The sequence below is a fragment of the Callorhinus ursinus genome, unplaced genomic scaffold (genome assembly GCF_003265705.2).
Source record: "Callorhinus ursinus isolate GAN/ISIS: 27379988/994484 unplaced genomic scaffold, GSC_fseal_2.0 scaffold7, whole genome shotgun sequence".
NCBI classification, from domain to species: Eukaryota; Metazoa; Chordata; class Mammalia; order Carnivora; family Otariidae; genus Callorhinus; species Callorhinus ursinus.
In genome coordinates, this window is record NW_027397069.1 from 74,655,038 (window position 1) to 74,673,763 (window position 18,726).

The 18,726-nt window shown below is 36.9% G+C and overlaps 1 protein-coding gene and 1 long non-coding RNA gene across 4 annotated transcripts in view; one reads left to right on the forward strand and one right to left on the reverse strand.

Annotated features, from left to right (window-relative positions):
- Nucleotides 1-14,932, forward strand: part of XPO4 (exportin 4) — a 121,308-nt gene extending 106,376 nt beyond the window's left edge. For all 3 annotated transcript variants that reach the window (XM_025875204.2, XM_073894792.1, XM_073894791.1), the window contains 6 exons: nt 978-1,158; nt 4,812-4,930; nt 6,582-6,712; nt 7,233-7,350; nt 7,774-7,866; nt 10,210-14,932. In XM_025875204.2, the coding sequence (XP_025730989.1) occupies nt 978-1,158; nt 4,812-4,930; nt 6,582-6,712; nt 7,233-7,350; nt 7,774-7,866; nt 10,210-10,407 (840 nt within the window). In that variant the 3' untranslated portion in view covers nt 10,408-14,932. The remainder of the gene's footprint in view (nt 1-977; nt 1,159-4,811; nt 4,931-6,581; nt 6,713-7,232; nt 7,351-7,773; nt 7,867-10,209) is intronic.
- The window catches only part of LOC112826863 (uncharacterized), a 37,642-nt gene that overhangs the window by 2,939 nt on the left and 15,977 nt on the right, over nt 1-18,726 (reverse strand). Inside the window, exon 3 of the long non-coding RNA XR_003209067.2 lies at nt 8,855-8,973. This is a non-coding gene — a long non-coding RNA (uncharacterized lncRNA). The remainder of the gene's footprint in view (nt 1-8,854; nt 8,974-18,726) is intronic.

Here is an 18,726-nt window from a genome sequence, read left to right on the forward strand (position 1 = left end):
TTTAATCAGTTTCTGTCTTTTGAAACTCTAAGGTTAGGCTTAAAATTTTAAATGGCAATTTGTGTCTTTGCTTTATAATCAAATGGATATTTAGACACTTAATTCTTTTACAATCAGTAAGCAGAGGTGCATTAATTTTTAGAAATTATTTAGAAAGCTGTTTTAAAACTGCCTTAAAGGAATATATTTGTAATTGCCTGCAGATTAGCATAAATCTTGTTTTAAATTGTTTCATATGGGTTCCTGATTTGTAAACTTTTTAGTTAGATCAAAGGCACTTGCTCAAAAAGTGAGATTTTATTTTATAAATATTACACGTGTAGTCACAGATGTATGACTGAGGGGGTAGGCCATTGCCATTTATTTTGATGTTTAAGACCACTGTTTGGGGGGGGTCCCTGGGTGGCTCAGTCGTTAAGTGTCTACCTTCGGCTCAGGTTATGATCCCAGAGTCCTGGGATCGAGCCCCGCATCGGGCTCCCTGCTCCGCAGGAAGCCTGCTTCTCCCTCTCCTACTCCCCTTGCTTGTGTTCCCTCTCTCACTGTGTCTCTCTCTGTCAAATAAATAAAATCTTAAAAAAAACAAAAAATAAAAACCACTGTTTGGTACTCTGTGCTTTTGCAAGTTAAACAATATTAAATCTTAAAATAATAAATGTTACACAAGAAGTTGAAACAACAGAAGTAAAACAGTTCTGTTGCCAAAATCTTATTATCTCTCTAGTATGTATTATCAAATGAACAAAAAACTGGATGTCCGATTTTGTTAGGAAACTGCTAATTTTTAAAATATAACTGCCATCTTTAATATATGCTTTTTCAATTTTCTTAATGTTTTACAATAGTTTAAAACAAGTATTTGAGTTACTATTGGGATTCAGAGTAAATTTATTAGATTATAGATTCTTTTAGGGTTTATATTTTTTTCCCAAATAAGTTCTACTTAGTAATGTAATTTATCGCTCATTCTCTTACAGTCCAAAGCTATGAACCTATATGAAGCTTGCCTTACTTTGCTGCAAGTATATTCTAAGAATAACTTAGGGCGGCAAAGAATAGATGTTACAGCAGAGGAAGAGCAATACCAAGACCTGCTTCTCATTATGGAACTTCTTACTAACCTTCTATCAAAAGAATTCATAGATTTCAGTGATACAGGTAAGATGTAGTGTGATGGTTTTAAACTTTGTTTTTATTGTCTTTTTTTAAAGCAAAGGAATTTTTTTTGTTTTTTAAGCAAAGGAATGTTTTTAAGTGAAATTTCATGAAGTTCAGTTTACAAAATCATGAAAGTCAGTCTGTTTGAAGTGAAGGTAGGACCAGCATCCCTTCCTGCTTGGCTCTTCTCTTAAAAGAATAATAGTAATAATATCTTCCATTTATTAGGTTCTTATAAATGCCAAGCACTGTTCATATCACAATGGCAAGAGAAGGTATCATTGTTATACTCATTTTATAGATGAGAAAACAGGCACAGAGAAAGTCGTGTCATTTGCCCACAGATCAATAGCTAGTAAGTTGCAGGACTGGGATTCACATCCCAGCATCTAAATGGGATGCCAGGACCAGTCTTTTCTGAGTTACACTTTATTTATTTACTTTTTTAGATTTTATTTATTTGAGAGAAAGAGAGTGTGTGAGTGAACATGAGCACGTGTTCATGAGTGAACATGAACATGAGAGGTGAAGGGGGTAGAGGGAGAAGAAGACTCCTACTGAGCAGGGTGCCTGATGTGGGGCTCCATTCCAGGACCCTGGGATCATGACCTGAGCTGAAGGCAGCCGCTTAACCAACTGAGCCACCCAGGTGCTCCTGAGTTACACTTTATTGACTGAATCACTCCCCTGTGTTCTCAGAGATAGCTATCCCTGAAAACTATAGCACTTTCCAGATTGCAGCTTGGTTGGGAACCCTTGTTGGGATGGGTAACACTGAATTCTGGAGCTGACAGGCCAACTTGGAAGACCTAACCTAGGGGCTCAGAGACAGCCTGACCTTGGGGAAGTCAGTTAGCCTTTCTTCGTTTATTCTGTTAAAGTGGGTACATAATAAATACCATTTGAAATGTCTTAAAGATTAGCTACAAAGTATCATGGTGCCTAGCATTGTTCTGGCAACCAGTAGGTAAAAGAAACTTGGTACCACAGGCAAGAACTTTATTAGTAATCAAAACATCATTTATTTGCATAGTTTTCCTTCACTTGCCTCTTAACCCACTGCCAACCGTACCTTAAAACCCAAGGGATCTTGTTTTCTAAGAGAAAAATGAATCCTGTCTAAAGCTTCCTTTCATACGTTGTGCAGACATTCTTAGTAGTGGACACTTTGACGTCCTTGTAAGATTCTCTTTCTGAATTGGGTGCTATGACATTCCACCTTTTCCCCAATACTTGAGATTCTTCTTTCTCTGTTTCCTTTATTGATTTATTTTCCTTATCCACTGAACAACAGTGTTTTGCAATGTCTGCTCCTACCCTAAGCACTACCAGTTTTACAGTCCAGATGGTTTACTCTCCTCCGCAGTTAACGAGGGGTACCTAGGAGAGAAGCACCGTCCTGCACTTTGCCTCAGTGAATTCGTTCTATACCAAAGCCTCAGCTGTCTATCTGTTTCTAGGCCCAGCCTCTCACCAAGTGTCGTTCCCATGTTTTCCTATTTGTTCAGGTTGATGCTTCTCCATCCAAGAGTTCTTAACCTTTTCTAGAGCACGTGTGCCTTTAAAATCTGAAGTAGTTATTGAGCCTTTCCCTTAAAAAGTATATGTTACCTTAGCCTCAGAGTTTTACTCAAGGTTAATAGTTGAGTTGTGAACCCTTAGAAACTCAGCTGTAGACTTTCCAGGGCTGAAAAGACCCAGATCAAGAACCCTGTACTCTGAAGAGTCTGATTCAAAGTTAAAAGCTTGTACTAAAAGGGGTGGGGAGGGCTGTTAAAGGTTGTGGAGAGGGAAAAGTCATCCCAGTCATCAGGTTTGTGGTGCAGTCTGCCGTTCTAAGAACACATTGTATAGATAAATGGCAGGTTTTCACAATAAAAAGGCAAAAAGATTAAAAGAAACAGCATTAGCTGATAAAATAGCAGGCAGAAAGGTAGGTGATACTTTAAGTGATTATTTTTAAAACAAAGATAATTGAGATAAAATAGAAAATGCTTTAAATATTATGAAATACAATTAATATAGTAGGGGGGAGATTAAAAGCATAAGTGGAATGGGCCTCTGCTCTGTATTCTTGAATCCTTAGGAGAGCTTGTGGCTGGAGAGCCGAGTCCCACCAAGCACGAGGCAGGATGTTCTGTACAGTCCTGAGAGCCCTATCTTTTAGGAGCAAGCCCTGGGAGTGGGGTGGGAGCTCCAGGACCAGTTTCCCAGGGCTCCACAGCAGGCCCAGGTTTCCTGCGGGATGCAGTCCAGGTTCACCAGTGCCCGGCTTCAGAACATGGGATTCTTCCAGCTGGAAAGGAGACTCCTGGGGAAGTTCACAATTAGGCTGAAAAAGTCATTTTCAAATAGAAATGCTTTTTTTTTTAAACCTGATTTTATCTTTTTGTCTGTTATACAAGTACTTTGCTCTTAATAGAAAATTTTTTAAGTTCAGCGATAGAAAGTCACCCATTCTTTGACATAATCTAGAGTCCAGTATAAATGGCATTGTGGTCATTTCCCTTTTGGTTATTTTGTACAATTTTGTGATCATACTCTAATTTTATATTCTGCCTTTTTTTTTGTTAATGTGTTGTTAGCCTTTTCCTTGTCATTAAAATTTTTCATGACCTTTAATGGCTGCATGGTATTCCGTATTTTGGAATTTAACCTGACTCCCTAATACTGGACATTTGGAATATTTATGGTTTGGCTGTTATAAATGGTGATGCAGCATTCACTTCTGTGGACAAATCTGTGTCTGAATTTCTGATTATATCTTTAGTACATACAGGGCTCAAGAGGCTCTTAACATTTTACTTTTGAAGGTAACTGTTATACTATATCCTCACCAGCATTTACATGTTATCATTTAAAAGTCATTTTTAATTTAATAAATCAGAAGTAGTATCATTGTTTCATTGAGTAGAATGAACTGTTTTTTGTTTTTTAATTTTTTAAAAAGATTTTATTCTCTCAAATAAAATGTGTGTGTGAGAGAGAGAGCGTGCACAAGCAGGGGGGAGGGGTAGAGGGAGAAAGTGGGAAAAGCAGACTGTCCCCTGAGTAGGGAGCCCAATATGGGGCTAGATCCCAGGACCCTGGGATCACAACCTGAGCCAGAGGCAGACATTTAACCAACTGAGCCACCCAGGCGCCCGAATGAACTGTTTTTCATCGGGCTTCTGGTTTTGTTAGATGTTTGTGGATTTTGCTCACTCACCTATTTAGGTCTTAGGAGGATTCTTAATTTATATGCATTTTTTATGGATTAAGGATAATAATCCTTTTTCATATTGGTAGTTATTTTTTTAACTACTTTCTTTTTTCTGTAACATTTTAATTTCTGTGTTTTCCCCCATTGCTTTACAGCATAGAAAAATTTCACACACCTAAGAGGTAAAAATAAGTATTACTGTGGAAATTGTTTAACTTACGGTATAGTTTGTCAGTGGAATAGGTTTTACTTTAATTTTATCATTGTAGAATAATAATGTAAACACAGAATAGCTGCATCAAGTACTCAGAGACCCTAAAAAGTAAAATACAAAAGGAATACCCAAGGGCGAGACAAGGATAGAATATATCTAACTCTGTTGGTTTATTGATGTTGCAATTCTAAGACTGCCTTTTTTTTTTTTTTTTTTTTTTTTTTTTAATTTTCATAGATGAAGTGTTCAGAGGACATGAGCCAGGGCAAGCAGCAAACAGGTCTGTGTCCGCAGCTGATGTTGTTTTATATGGAGTGAACCTAATTCTGCCTCTGATGTCACAAGATCTTTTGAAGGTAATTGAAGACAGTGAATGTGAACATGCAAAGTGTGTATGTTTGGAGTTAAAAGATGTTTTAGACAAGAATAGACCCCTGATTTAATTAAGGGGGTATAAGTACCTGCTTCTCTGTTAAGGACACATGAAAACTAGAATTTTAGGTTCCCATTGTCTCATTCGCAATTGTGCATGCAGCTCAGTATGCAGCTCATGCCTCATTTAATCTTGCCCCAGAGTCCTGCGTTCGCTGCTAATTAGTGACAGGAAAAAAATGGTTCTTTTAGAAACTTAGTTCTAATGTTGGCAGTTCTGGTTCCCTCATCATTTGTCATTAAGCAACTCAAGTTATATGTTTGGGTATATTCCACTGATAATTTTGGAACATCATTCTCAGATTTGAGGGATTGAGCCATAGAAGGCATTTTCTAGCCACCCCATATGGTAAGAAACCAAGACTACCACAGTTTTTAAATTTGTGTACATTCTGATGACCTCATGTCTTGATTTCACTAGTCAGTATTGGTGATGATGAGGCTGCCTTTTCTTCTTTCTTTAAGTACCACGGGGGAGGGGAGTCTGTTTTATGAGTTGTCACAGAGGGCGAGGGTGGGGACAAAGATGCGGATGGGGAAGAAGTGGGAAGTGTGTGTGTGTGCACATGTGTGGAGCTCACACAAGGTAGAGTGGGAGAGGGAAAGAAAAGTCAGTCGTGGGAAGGAAGAAGATAGAGGTTGAGAAGTGGTTGGACTTTGTGGTTAGGAGTAGGAGGTGCTGGGGCGCCTGGGTGGCTCAGTCATTGGGCGTCTGCCTTCGGCTCAGGTCATGATCCCAGGGTCCTAGGACTGAGCCCCAGGCTCCCAGCTCAGCGGGAAGCCTGCTTCTCCCTCTCCCACTGCACCTGCTTGTGTTCCCTCTCTCGTTGTGTCTCTCTGTCAAATAAATAAATAAAATCTTCAAAAAAAAAAAAAAAAGAGTAGCAGGTGCTGCCAGATTCCCAGAGTGGGCTGGGACCTCATGCTTCTTTACCTGAGAAATGTCTTTGGGAGAGGATACTGATGCCCCATGAGCCAAGTATTCATGTAGCCACTGTATATTGCTTTGCTTTTAGGGCTTTTTTGGTTTGGTTTTGAGGTTTTTTTCCTCATCAAATAGACCATTAAACTGATGTGTATTTTCTTAAGTAAAGTTAAAAGTGTTCATTGCCTACTTTTTACTTCAGTTTTCCAGGACTGTCAGTGAACTTTTGGAAGTGTGAAGGAGTGAATATTCTATTCTACACATAATCTTAACAATTTGTATTTTTCTAATATGCTGGAATGCAAATAAACACATTTGCAAAAGGGTTTTAATCATAGGTCATTTAATAATTTGAAATTTGGCTGTTTGGTCTACTTTTTCAAGGTAAACAGACTATCTGGAATTGGCTGTAGCTTTTATTAACTGTCCAGATCATTGTTTCTACTATGTATTACTTTTGTATACTAAAATATTTCCTTTATTATAACTTATTTTTACATTTAATTTGGTCTTCATGTCTTCTGAATCCAATATGTTTTAAAGAAATCATTGTACTTTAAGTTTGTTGGTTATTATTTTATTTTACTGCATTAATGAAAATAGAAATTAGATATCAGTAAGCATCTAAATATTTAATATTTCTTTTTCAGTTTCCAACCCTTTGTAATCAGTACTACAAATTAATCACATTTATCTGTGAGATTTTTCCTGAAAAAATACCACAGCTTCCTGAAGATCTTTTTAAAAGTCTGATGTACTCTCTAGAACTAGGAATGACATCATATCCTTTAAATGAACATCATTATCATTTGTCACTTGGGGTAAAAGATCTTAACCTAAAGAAAAGTTTTTAAAATTTGTATTTTTAATTTTTCCTTAGTGGTATAGTTTTATTTCTTAAGAAAGCAGTCATCTTCCTCCCTGAATTCTGTGTTTCTTTCGTTAGTTTGCCTCACCTTCTCCTCCTTTCACAGATCCCAAAGGCGTTTGGCACCTGGTCCTGAAGTCACTCTTTCATTAGGAGCACCAATTAGTAATGTCATGTACTGTTGCTGAGTCTCAGATCTTAGCTACCTGATAGTAGAGAATAATAAGGCTTTTTATCACTTGTGTCCTCATGATCAGAAACCTAGAAATCTACAGCCCAGGACCCTCTCAGAAACACTGGAAGCCTTTTCTCACATAATGCCATACACTAATCTACTCCTCTGTATTCAGTCGTAGAATTTGATAATAGCTATAACTTCTTCATCTTTTATAAGTCAAATGTATCTAGTTTGTTCCTTGACCTTCGTGATCAGAATGAGTTCGGAGGTTTGCCAGCTCTGCCTGGAAGCTTTAACACCATTAGCTGAACAGTGTGCTAAAGCACAAGAAACAGATTCACCACTTTTTCTAGCAACACGGCACTTTCTTAAGGTAAGATGTTTGGGTGGCCTGTCGTGAAACCATCTGCTTTAATAAGTATGGTCAGTGCTTGTAAATCCTCATTCAAATGAGGAAATGCTTACATCATTCATAAAGCAGGAAATCATTACTTTTTGTTCACTGTGCTTTCTGGAGATCAGTTCTGGATACATTATTCTCCCCTTTTATTGTGTGTTCTTGAAAATCGATTTGGGAAAGGTAACAGGGAATTTGGTCATTTGATGATTTCACGTATCACAGCAAGGGGTAACATCTGTACATTATGGTTGGATTTTTAAAAAACTGTTTAATTTTCAGATTTATTTAATAAATAAGAACAACTACCACCCCTCCTTTGTTGGAATGGGGAGGGGCTGGAAGATTGAATGATCATCATGTATTTTTATTTAGAGGTTTTATGTTGTGTACTTTCAGCTGGTTTTTGATATGCTGGTTTTGCAAAAGCACAACACAGAGATGACCACTGCAGCCGGTGAAGCTTTCTACACGTTGGTGTGCTTGCATCAGGTACTGGACACAAGTCTCTTCATGGGACTCTTCTCATTTTTTTAGCAAGGAGATTATTCTTGCAGAGAGTGGGCCTTTAATACTTCCAGTTCTTAGAGAATCTGTGACTCATTGCTTCAGTTCTATCTCAGTGAGGCTATATTTCTTTACTTCCTTGTCAGCTCTGACTTCCTGTGTTTTATTTAACAATCTGTTGTCAGTTAATAAGGACTTCTTTTCCTTTCTCCACTGTTGTGAATCATCCTTTGCATTGATTGCTGCCCTAAAGCTTGTCCTTAAACATGTGCTAGGAACCAGGAATCCACCTGAAAGAATAGTAGTGAATGTTTTCTGTCCTTGAGGAACTCACAGTTTTGTAAGGGAGACCAGATGAGTAAGACTGGGGACCCAGAGGAGTCTGCCTTGAGAAAGCATGGAAATCAACAGTGTGTATTTCTTGTCATAGTATACAAAATGTATTAATATTACACTATGGAAAAGAGTATATTGTTTCATTTTATTTTGCTCAGCCTTTAAAGACTCTGAAGTGCTCACTCAGTGTTTGGGGTTAATGTAATGGGAGAAAAGTTCCACTATCTCACCTGTCCCTTCCCTATTCCAATAGAGTAGGTACCCATCAGGTATATGAGAAGAACCATATTGGGCCATCAGCTGCCTTAGTTTCCCAACACTCCTTTCCCCTCTTTTTTGGCTGTCCACCCGCACCGCCAAGCACATGTAAATGTCCTGCATGACTAAGTGATTGACTTTTTTTTTTTTTTTTTTATTAAAAAGCTTTGGCCTTTTTTTTTCCTTCCTTGTGTGTAGAGTCCATAGCATTTGCTGTGAGTGGCACTCAGGGTTTGATTTTATTTACCTTTTTAATAAAGATAGGATTTTGAGGCCTTTCATATTACTTAAAGACTCCCTATAGACTTCCTGTACCATCTGCGCCCCAGGCCAAAGGTACTCTGGGACTTTGGTTCTTGCTGTGCTCTGGAGGTACTACTTTCTGCAGAGGGTACCCAACTCAGGTCTGTGGCCTTTCGCTATCATCTTACTCCTTTTTGCTTACTAGGAAGATAGGTTTCTTATTCCCATAAATACAAGCCATTGCATTCCAGGTGCCTTTAAAAAAAAAAAAAAATTACACATTGTAGAAAAGAGAGCAGGGCTTTAGGTGTGGCTAGTATAATATCTTGCTGGGTCTGGCCCCAGAGGGACTACCATTTCTTATGAATAGGGAAACGATTTGAGTTTATAGTTAATCCCTCTGTGAGCAGGTCTGTCCCTTGGATAAAGCATTTGGGGTGGCCATCTGGATTCCATGCTTGTGGGTCAGGGATGGCATACTATGCGTTACTCTTCCTTTGCAGATGTAATTAACATTTCATGTCACCATTTTGGTGTATCATGATAGTCCAAAGAAGCTAATGAAAAATAGTGTCAGACCTGCTTTTTTTTCAAGAGAGCTTGTCTTGAAAAGCTGTTTTGGTTGAATGTCTCTTAACCCCACACCTACTCCTCTGTATAAGGCTTTATTATAGAGGGCATTAAAAATAGAAGCTCTACACATACACCCCCACCCCTACTCCCATGTTCCTGTATTTCTTATGCTCCTTCTCCTGCCCTTTCTCCCAGAGCCACTGGGTTCATTACTGGTTCAGAGCACATTTGCTCATTCAAAGTATTCTACTTCCACCTTGAGAAAAGACTGAAATAGACTCCTCCCACTATGCCACCTCCTCCCAAATAACTCCTGTCTGCCTTTGTGTGAGTCTGCTATCCTCAGAACTGTGTTGACAGGATGTCTATATTAACCTCTGGGAAATTGTTGAAAGTCAGGCTGCAGACTTAGGTTATATATAAAATGCAAAATAAATATGAATAATGTGCTTGGAAAACAGAGAAGAGGCAACACAACAGAGTTGGTAATTGCATGACTTCTGGAGCCAAGCAGCCTGGATTCTTGCTTAAAAGCAGTGCAATCTTGGACATATTACTTAATCTCACTGTATGTAAGAAGTTCCGTCTGTGAAGCAGGAGTATAAACAGTACCTACTTCATAGGATTGTTATAAAAAGTGAGTTACTAATGTAAATGACTGGGACAGTACCTGAAATATAGTAAACTTTCAGGAAATGTTAACCATTAAAAAGAGTTGTTGTGATCATTTCACAGTGTATTCAAATAGGGAATTATACCAGAAACTAATATAATGTTATATGACAGTTACGCTTTAATATAAAAGAAAGCTTTCAGACCCTGCCTTTCAGAACCCCACAGCCCAGTACCTGATGTGATCCACTTGTGTGATGTTTGAGGAAGATACATGTTCTTATGTGTACTTTATCTCTTCAATAGGCTGAATATTCTGAATTGGTTGAAACATTACTGTCAAGTCAACAAGACCCAGTTATTTACCAGAGATTAGCAGATGCCTTCAACAAGCTTACTGCAAGCAGCACTCCTCCTACGCTGGATCGGAAGCAGAAGATGGCCTTCCTAAAGAGTTTAGAAGAATTTATGGCAAATGTTGGTGGTCTCCTTTGTGTAAAATAAACAACAAAACTTTATGCTTAATTTAGATCTTTCTGCAAAGTGCACTGAATTGCTAAAAGCTGACTTGAGTCTTGTCCTGTTCTTCAGTTCTTTGGCCGTTTGGATTTTGGAAAGCCTGAAAGTTTGATATGTAATGCAGTGAAACAGGAGAGGTCACCTTTGATTCAGCTTCTGCTGTTGGGTGTTAGCCACAGTCTGTCATATATGTCTTGTAGATTTTGAATGGTGATTTAAGATTTCAATTCCATATATGTGCAAACAGATATGGGCACCATGAAATGCATATTCAGTGCCTTTCCCCCTTTATCAAAACATTAGGTGGCTAGCCAAAGTTTAGAATTTTTGTTAAATTAAACATTAGATGGACATGTACTCCCCATTGTTTCCCAAAATGTTGTCCATACATCACCTGCATCACTCGAGGAGCTGGTTGAAAAGGTAGATTCTTGGGCCCGACAGTAGATCCTCGGAGTCAGAATTTCTGTGTGTTGGGCCTTGGATTCTTCATTTTAATAAGCTCCTCCCTTCTGCCACCCCAAAAGTTTTGAATCAATGCAAAAGACATTGGAAACTCCTAAGAGGTTTTGTGCTTTCAGACTTTTCCTCCCTTTGTTAATAAGGTTTGTAACTGAGCAGGAAGAAAACACACCAGGTATTTGTTGGTTTCTTGTAGCACACACTCTTGCTCTTTCTTTTTTGTAACATCAGCCTGGTGTTGCAGGTTTTGCGTAATACAGGTCTCTAATCATACTCTGATGACTGAACTTGAGGAGGAAAATACATGTATATTTTTGTTCCATGAAAAGAACTTTAGGAACTGTAGCCATTTCATTGCCTTAATTTTAAGAAGAAAATACAAAAAAGAGCAGATTTGTTTTAGTAAGAAATCAAGTCTTGATGCTTCAGAGTTGGTTTAGGGTGTTAGCTGCTATGAACCTGGTGCCCTTTTGATCATGTATTTATGTGGGTTTATGAGTGAAATGAAAGGCTCATTCATATGTAGTCTAACTTTTTGAGTATGTTTCTCTTCAGCCATGTAGCCCATGGCTAATAATCTACTCTGAGTGGCTTGCTTAAGCAATAACTATTTTAAAGGATGTGAATTACTGATTCATACAGACTATTATACATTGGGGCATTAGGGGCAATAATTATGCTAGAGTGGACGTTCTCCTCATTTCACAGGAGCCATGTAAATTTAATTTAAGAGATTAAAAAATTCCTATTTAGATCCTCTAGTTTGATTTTTCTAATCAGGACTTTTGTACTGCTGCCATGCTCCCCTTAATTCTGTGTGCCAGCTTAAATTATGGAAATGAAAGCTAATTTATAAACTGCAGGCATATGAAACTGCCCACCTCAGTGTCAGAAATCCCACAGCACAGTGACAGAGGACTCTGGTGCAGGCGCACTCTGAAACTGTGCTTCCAAGGGATGGGCTTTCTCCTTCTGCTGTGTTCTTGACACCTACATGCTCAACTGTCCTTCGAATGTAGTGTTCATATCTGAATTGCATATAGTATTTGCACCTTCACATGCGATGCTGTGCAAAACTCTGTATAACTCCATGCTACTAACAGTTACAGTTAACAAAACTGGAGCATCAAAATTACACCCACCCTGTGCATGTGACATTAGACACGAGTGAATGCAAAGCCTAGGGCCGTAACTTTGTGAGGAACATTACTCTTAATTCAATCACTGTTGAGTAACAACTGAGGTGGAGCAAAAGCATCTTAAAAGACAGGAAAAAACTAATATCACTCTTCATGAAATATACATGTTATATTTTTAAGACGCTTTGAACAGGTGCATTTATTTTTAGATTTTTTTTCTTCTTTTTTCCCCTTAACTTGAAGTCCGATGTGGCATTGTACTTGGTGTTTTATGTTTCCCAGCTCCCTCACGCTTTCTCACTAGTTGTGTGCTGTGCATATCTGTGTGTTTAGTAAGTATAGTCCCTTTGCCAAAGGACGCTGAAATACGCAGCTTAACTGGGTAGGTCTGCTGGCCATGACAAAACTATAATCAAATTGTTAAAAGTAAAGATGAGTAGGAAAGAAATGCCTTGTTAAATAAAAAGGCATCAGTATTTAGTAACTTCTCTCTAGACAGTAATGTATCTGCTGAATTGGCCCAGATGTTATTATAATACTGCAGTTTCATTAGATGAGTTTAAATTTAAGTGAGATTTACTTCGGATTGGACCAAATGATACTTCAGTATTGCCAGAATGTTGATTAGTGGCAAACTGGGGAAAAACAGCCACCACCATTTTCTAGGTAATGGGGATGCCACTTTAATTGCAATGGCTAAGACTTCTTTTCAGGGTGTTTGTGTGTGTCTGCCTGATTGAATATTTGTTTAGTTTGGGTCTTTTGTTTTACTTGGTCCAGTTTTGTTTTTGGCTATATTTACTGGCTCTTTGGTTTTTGGGGTTTTTGTTTTAATGCTCTTGGCCCAGTGGATGTAAAAGAACACTGGCTTAATTCTAGTAAATTGATTCGTACTATTAAGACTAAGTTGTTAAAAGAGTTTTAAAAACAAAAACATTATTTGTGCCCCCCCTTTTATATGTTAAAGGGACACCGTTGACGACACGATTGTTAGAATTTTGTGCTTTACGAAATTTCTGTTGTTCATATATAATATCCTTTAACTTCTAGTTTTCAATTCATCCTTTGACTTATATCTTGTTTTATTTTCCTTTCCCATTTGTTTCCCAAAGGCATAGTCTCTACAGAGTCCCAAGGCACAATCACTAGGGACTTGGTCCTTTCACAATTTGTATCCATATAAAGTACCTGTAACTGTATTCTTGTAGCTCTGTTAAAAGGATTAGTTTGTTTTTACAGTCCTTCTGGATGGGTGGCTGCCTGGGTAGCTAAACTATTTGGCAGTATTTGACAGTGTCCTTCTCAACACAGTTATCCAGGTCTTTCTGCCTGGCTGTCTCTTAATTTGTTGGAAGACAGGAGGGGCATGTTAACATCACTGCATTGAGTTTTTTGTCTGGTATAAAGTATGACATGTAAAAAAACAAAAAACTTTGCAATATTTTTCAAATTTTAAGAATTTAGTCTTATTTCATTGTAAACCATGTATCTAATTATATTACATTACTCAGTTCAGATATGATGGTTACTACCTTTTTTTTTCAGTTTTCACTTCACAACCAAGCATCTCTATTATTATAACTTCCCCCCAGCTAGCAATATTTAACATTCCCCTTACTGTCTTTGATTGAACTTTCTCTTTTACCAAGATGTCAAGTCTTTGTCTTTCTAATACCACCATATTTCCCCTTTTGGTTAATACGTGTATGAATCCCTCAAGTATGGAAGGGAACTAGCTTTCAGTTCCAAGGATTTCAGGTTTGAGTCCAGTAATCGGTGTCAGTTGAACCCTTAAAAAACCCTTTTTAAAACAGTTTTGTTTCTGTTTGCCACTTCTGTGGTTGTCAGTACACCTTATAAGTTAGCTGTCTCACAGATAATCCTGAATAAAATATTAGCTGTTAAGGCAGAAGGAACCTCAATACTTCTTAGTGTTTGTTTGTTTTTTAAACAGAATAAAGAATGGATTTGGATAAAAGTTTTTTAACATAATTTTCTGTAAATTCTTCTACAAAACAGCATAGCTGATTTGAGGATGTAATAATGTTTTAAATTACTTTAAAATGCAAGTGGGTATTCTCTGATTTGGTAAAACACTACATTTAAGAATTCTTTAAAAATTGATTTTCTAAAATTAAAAAATGTCCAGATTAGGTATATGGCTGAGCTCAAATTGATTTGAAGTGCCCTGGTGAAAGCTGAACTTTAAATATTTAAATTTAGATGTGAGAAATGTGAACTATTCCTGACTGATTGATAATGGGAACCCATAACATACTTAGCCAAAGAATATATTTGGTTCAGGTAAAGATATAAACCTAATAATGGGCATCCATTCTTTTTTTAAAGAGGACAGATGAAGTGTTGTGTTCTGGCCTGTAGCTCTCTCTTCTTAGAAAAGACCGAAGTATTCTGCGGCAGCTTCAGTGGTGACTGGGAGGTGCGGTTGGCACACCACACTCTGAGACCCACACCAAAAGCCGTCTTCATCCACCTCACCCACTGGGCTTTGCTCTTCACTTATTCCCAGGCCTTCCCGCCAGTGGAGAGATTTTGTTTTCTCTTTTTCCTTCTATATTCGTAGGCCTCTTAGCTATTAGGAGCTGTCAGATGTGTACTAATAGCTAATGTTCCTAGCCTGAAATTAAAAGTACTGCATCCACACCATGTACCTGATGGGGATCTGACCTCAAGTGTGTTCTGAGCCCAGGCTTCCTGGCGTGGTGTCTTTTTTAACCACATAAGATTCTTACAAATTGCAAATACTGGTATTGTGATTTGGTTCTCTGTACAAAGAAAGAAGCTCCATGCAGTGAGTTTGTGGTTTGATGGTCACAAAATGTTAGCACTGCTACCATTCAGCACGTGTAAAATTTTTTAAATTTATAAATATTAAAATTTTAAACTTACACTAAGACTTTTCAGTTTTTTTAAAGAAACCCAGGGATGAGTATGCTGTTTAAATATTTACCTCTTTTAACATTACTAATGAAGGTATAAAGTTGCATTTAATTTTTCAAAAGATGCTACAGTATGATTTTAGGAAATAAATCAAGGCTATGTACTGAGCCAGTTACAAGCTGAATATCAGATTGATAAAATTTTATTTGTATTTTTAAAATCCATAAATGGGAGTTAAATGTGTCTTTTCACTAAATATTTTTATTACAGTTTTGTTTTGACCGTGTGTGATTTGTTCATGGGTATTTAGCTAGACTGTTTTATGAAGCTTATTGAAATGGTGCTAGTTCATTTACAATCGTAGTATGTGACACTGGGGACATTGCATAATCATAAAATAATTTTGAATAAAAAACATGAGACATATCTGTATAGATAAAATAAAGATTTGCATTACCTTCTGGGAAAACACCCAAACCCTAATAGAGTATTCAGAATTCAGAAAGAAAAACGTTCGTTTATATTCTGTAATATTGAGCATATTTTTTTATCTCACCTCACGGTCTTAGAAACATTTTCAGAGTTATTAGTTAAATCACTGGATTTGGGCATATTTGTAGTAAATATTTTTAGTAGTTTGGGTCATTCTTTCGGCCTTTCAGGGAAAGTGGAGAATTACCATCATGCTCTGTGTTAGACTTACAGACTTGAACCCTTTACCCAATCTTAAATCTTGTAAACATGTGCAGTGGAAAGTTAATTTTTTTAAGAAAAGGAGATGCTTGAAATATATTTATTTTAAACTTGATTTTGCTTTGAATATTCATTGATTTGTAATGGTATTTCTTAGGTTATGTTGAAATTTGATCTGTTCCAAGGATGGATAAAGCAAAAGCAGGTTGTTTAAGAGGCAGAGTAAGTAGAATACATGTTGAGTTTTTGTTTCACCCTCTTTCATTATTAAGGGGGGACGTTAGGCACAGACTAATCACCCGTCATTTGAAGAGAGCCATAGACGATTTTAAAGGTCCCATGTATAAAAATTAGTATTTTTAAAAAGTCATCTTTAATAGTTCTCTCTAAAAATACAGTCATTTTATATTGAGTGGTTTGTGAATAATGCCTTTGATGCGTTGATTAGATAATATGACATTTTTGTTTGTGTTTTAAGCATAGCATCCCAGATTGAGTCTTGTGTATTCTTTGTAATCTCAAATGGCAGTTCAATTCGACTTTCTTTTAAAACCAAGTGGAAGCAACGGCATGTTCAGTGAAACTATTGAGAAAATATTCCGCTCAGAAATTCCATACAGTACTAATAGCAGCATTCTGTCTCACCTCCTATTGACTTCTTTCCGGGTAAATTATTTTTAACATCTAGCATGACATTGAACAGAGAAAGGTAAGTCACTGATGATTCCTGGAGTTGAAGAATGAAAAAACTGAAGTGAAGAGCACTTAAATAGGGATGTGCTAAATATTCTTATTTCCACAGTAGTTAGCGGTTTTAAGTTTTTATGGTGTTCACTTCAGTTTACTTTGCCGGGTGAGTCTTCAAATATTCCTGTTAGTAAGCCTGAGATCTTAGGCTGCAATACTCTTTTGTATACCTGGTTGTAATTGCATTGCCCTCGATGGTCTTTCTGAGGACTGACCTGGTAAAGCCATTTGAACTGGTACGGTACAGGGGAGAAGCAGAGAGACCTAGATTCATTTCCTAACTAAGCTAATATTTAGGGTTTATGTTAATTTCCATGGGCCTTTCATCTATATAATAGGACCATAAATGTTAAAGGTTAATTCTTGCCAAAGGAAAAATTTAAAACATGGTAATGGATATAATAGATGCTCAATAGATTACATTATATTTAAAGATTACCTCTAAGAACACATTTTGATCAATAAATGTGTCCTAATACAAAGTCTAATACCTGATAGTCATTAATTATTTTTAAATACTGTAATACTTTCACATCAATAAAATGTGACCTTCTAGCCCTAGCCACAACCACCATGTTGGTATTGGGACAGAGTTCACCATATTATTTACTGTTTCTTCTTTTCTATATGAGAAAATTGATCGATTTAAGCCACTGGTTTCAATTTCTGTTGAATATTCAGCTCCTGTTCCTACAACAACAATCCTAAAGTGATTCCTAAAGTAAGTCTCATTAATCACTAATTCTTTATAACTTAGCTGTTATCAAATAAATCTGAGAAATAAAACAAGTGGGGATTTTTGGGTTTTTTTTTTTTTAACTGTGAGGTTAAAGCCTTACTACACTAATGCACGTTGGAAACTCTAGAAGATCTTAATGAGATTTTTATCAGCTTATTTAATGGTTTCTATTCAAAGCATCTTACGGGACTAGAATTCTCGTGAACATTCTTTGCAACAAGCTTAGGTTGAATAATGTGATCATACAGTACTTGACGAATGGAAGGAAAGAAAAAAAAAAGGGCCAGAATCTGTGTTCTTGTAATTATAGGTAATTACTAGTTATTTTTTAGAAAGGGAAAACCAAGTGTAAGTTCATCTTAAGAGACCTTTTCAAAGTAATCTTCATTCCTTTTATGCGCCATTTCTGAAGAGTAGCAAGATGAACAAAAGTAATTTCTGAGGAGTAATTCCTGGATTGAAATTGATTTGAAAGCATCTTTCAAGTCTAGTTTAACTTGACAAATAATCTTCAGTAATAAATTACCTTTGATGTTTTACATTTCTTTATGATTTTCAAAAACCATTAAATTACAATGCAAAAGTTTCATCAGGAAAATTCTAATTTTCATGCAATAGAGACGTGCTGTCTGGGCAGTCAGCACTCTTGGTGGAGGTACAATTATATGAACTTCCTGACATCTAGGTCACTTTATAAAAACATGTAGTCGTACACATTACATGAAGGTAACTTGTGTCTCAGATGTTATGAAAGCAATTGAAACTTTGAAAGCTTAAAAAGATGTTTCAAACCAAAAATAATTTGCTTTAGCATAAACTTTCCTGTTAATTTATAAGCCAAGGCAGTCTCGTATGTATGAAACACTACCTCTGTAAAAATGTACTGCCATAAAAGTTGGTTATTGTTTCTTAGTTTATGTTATTGATTTCTTAGTTTTACACATTTTCTTTCCAGCCCCTTTACTAAGTTACATCTGATTTTGAAATATTGTTTAATAGATTTGTCATCAGTTCAGAGCATTCAAAGTAAATAAAGCATGAGTTGTTATAGACCTGCAAACTATTTAAAACAGAAATTATGGTACCCACAAAGTTGTAAACCTCTTTTATGAACTATTGAACAGCATCATTTGGCAGCTGAGCACTTCATTTATATCCTCATCCCAAAAAGGATTTAAAGCTATTCAGAATATATAAAACTTAGCAAGATCATAAAATTGATAAAGGAAAGGAAGGTAGGAACATAACATAGATTGCCTTGGGGAATGGAAAAATACCTCATGCTTTGGTAACAGCGAAGGTGGAAGGGAATCCCTTCTTACAGTAAATGCCTATTAGATGGTAAATACTGTGTGCTAGATGTCTCATATTGAACGCACTCAACGCTGAAGGCTCTGAAAGACTCCTGGCGAGTCAGCTGACCAAAAAGTATCCATCATTTTCATGGAGAATGTTGTTGCCTCATAATTACATTGTTTGCCAAATTAGTAGCTGGTCATACTTCAGCATGAAGACAACTGTCTACGTCATCTATTCTCCAATCAGATCTTGCACTCATTTATATCTCTTGCATTCTTTGCAGCTAACCCCAAAATGAAAAATGCATATGGCCTCGACTTCTTT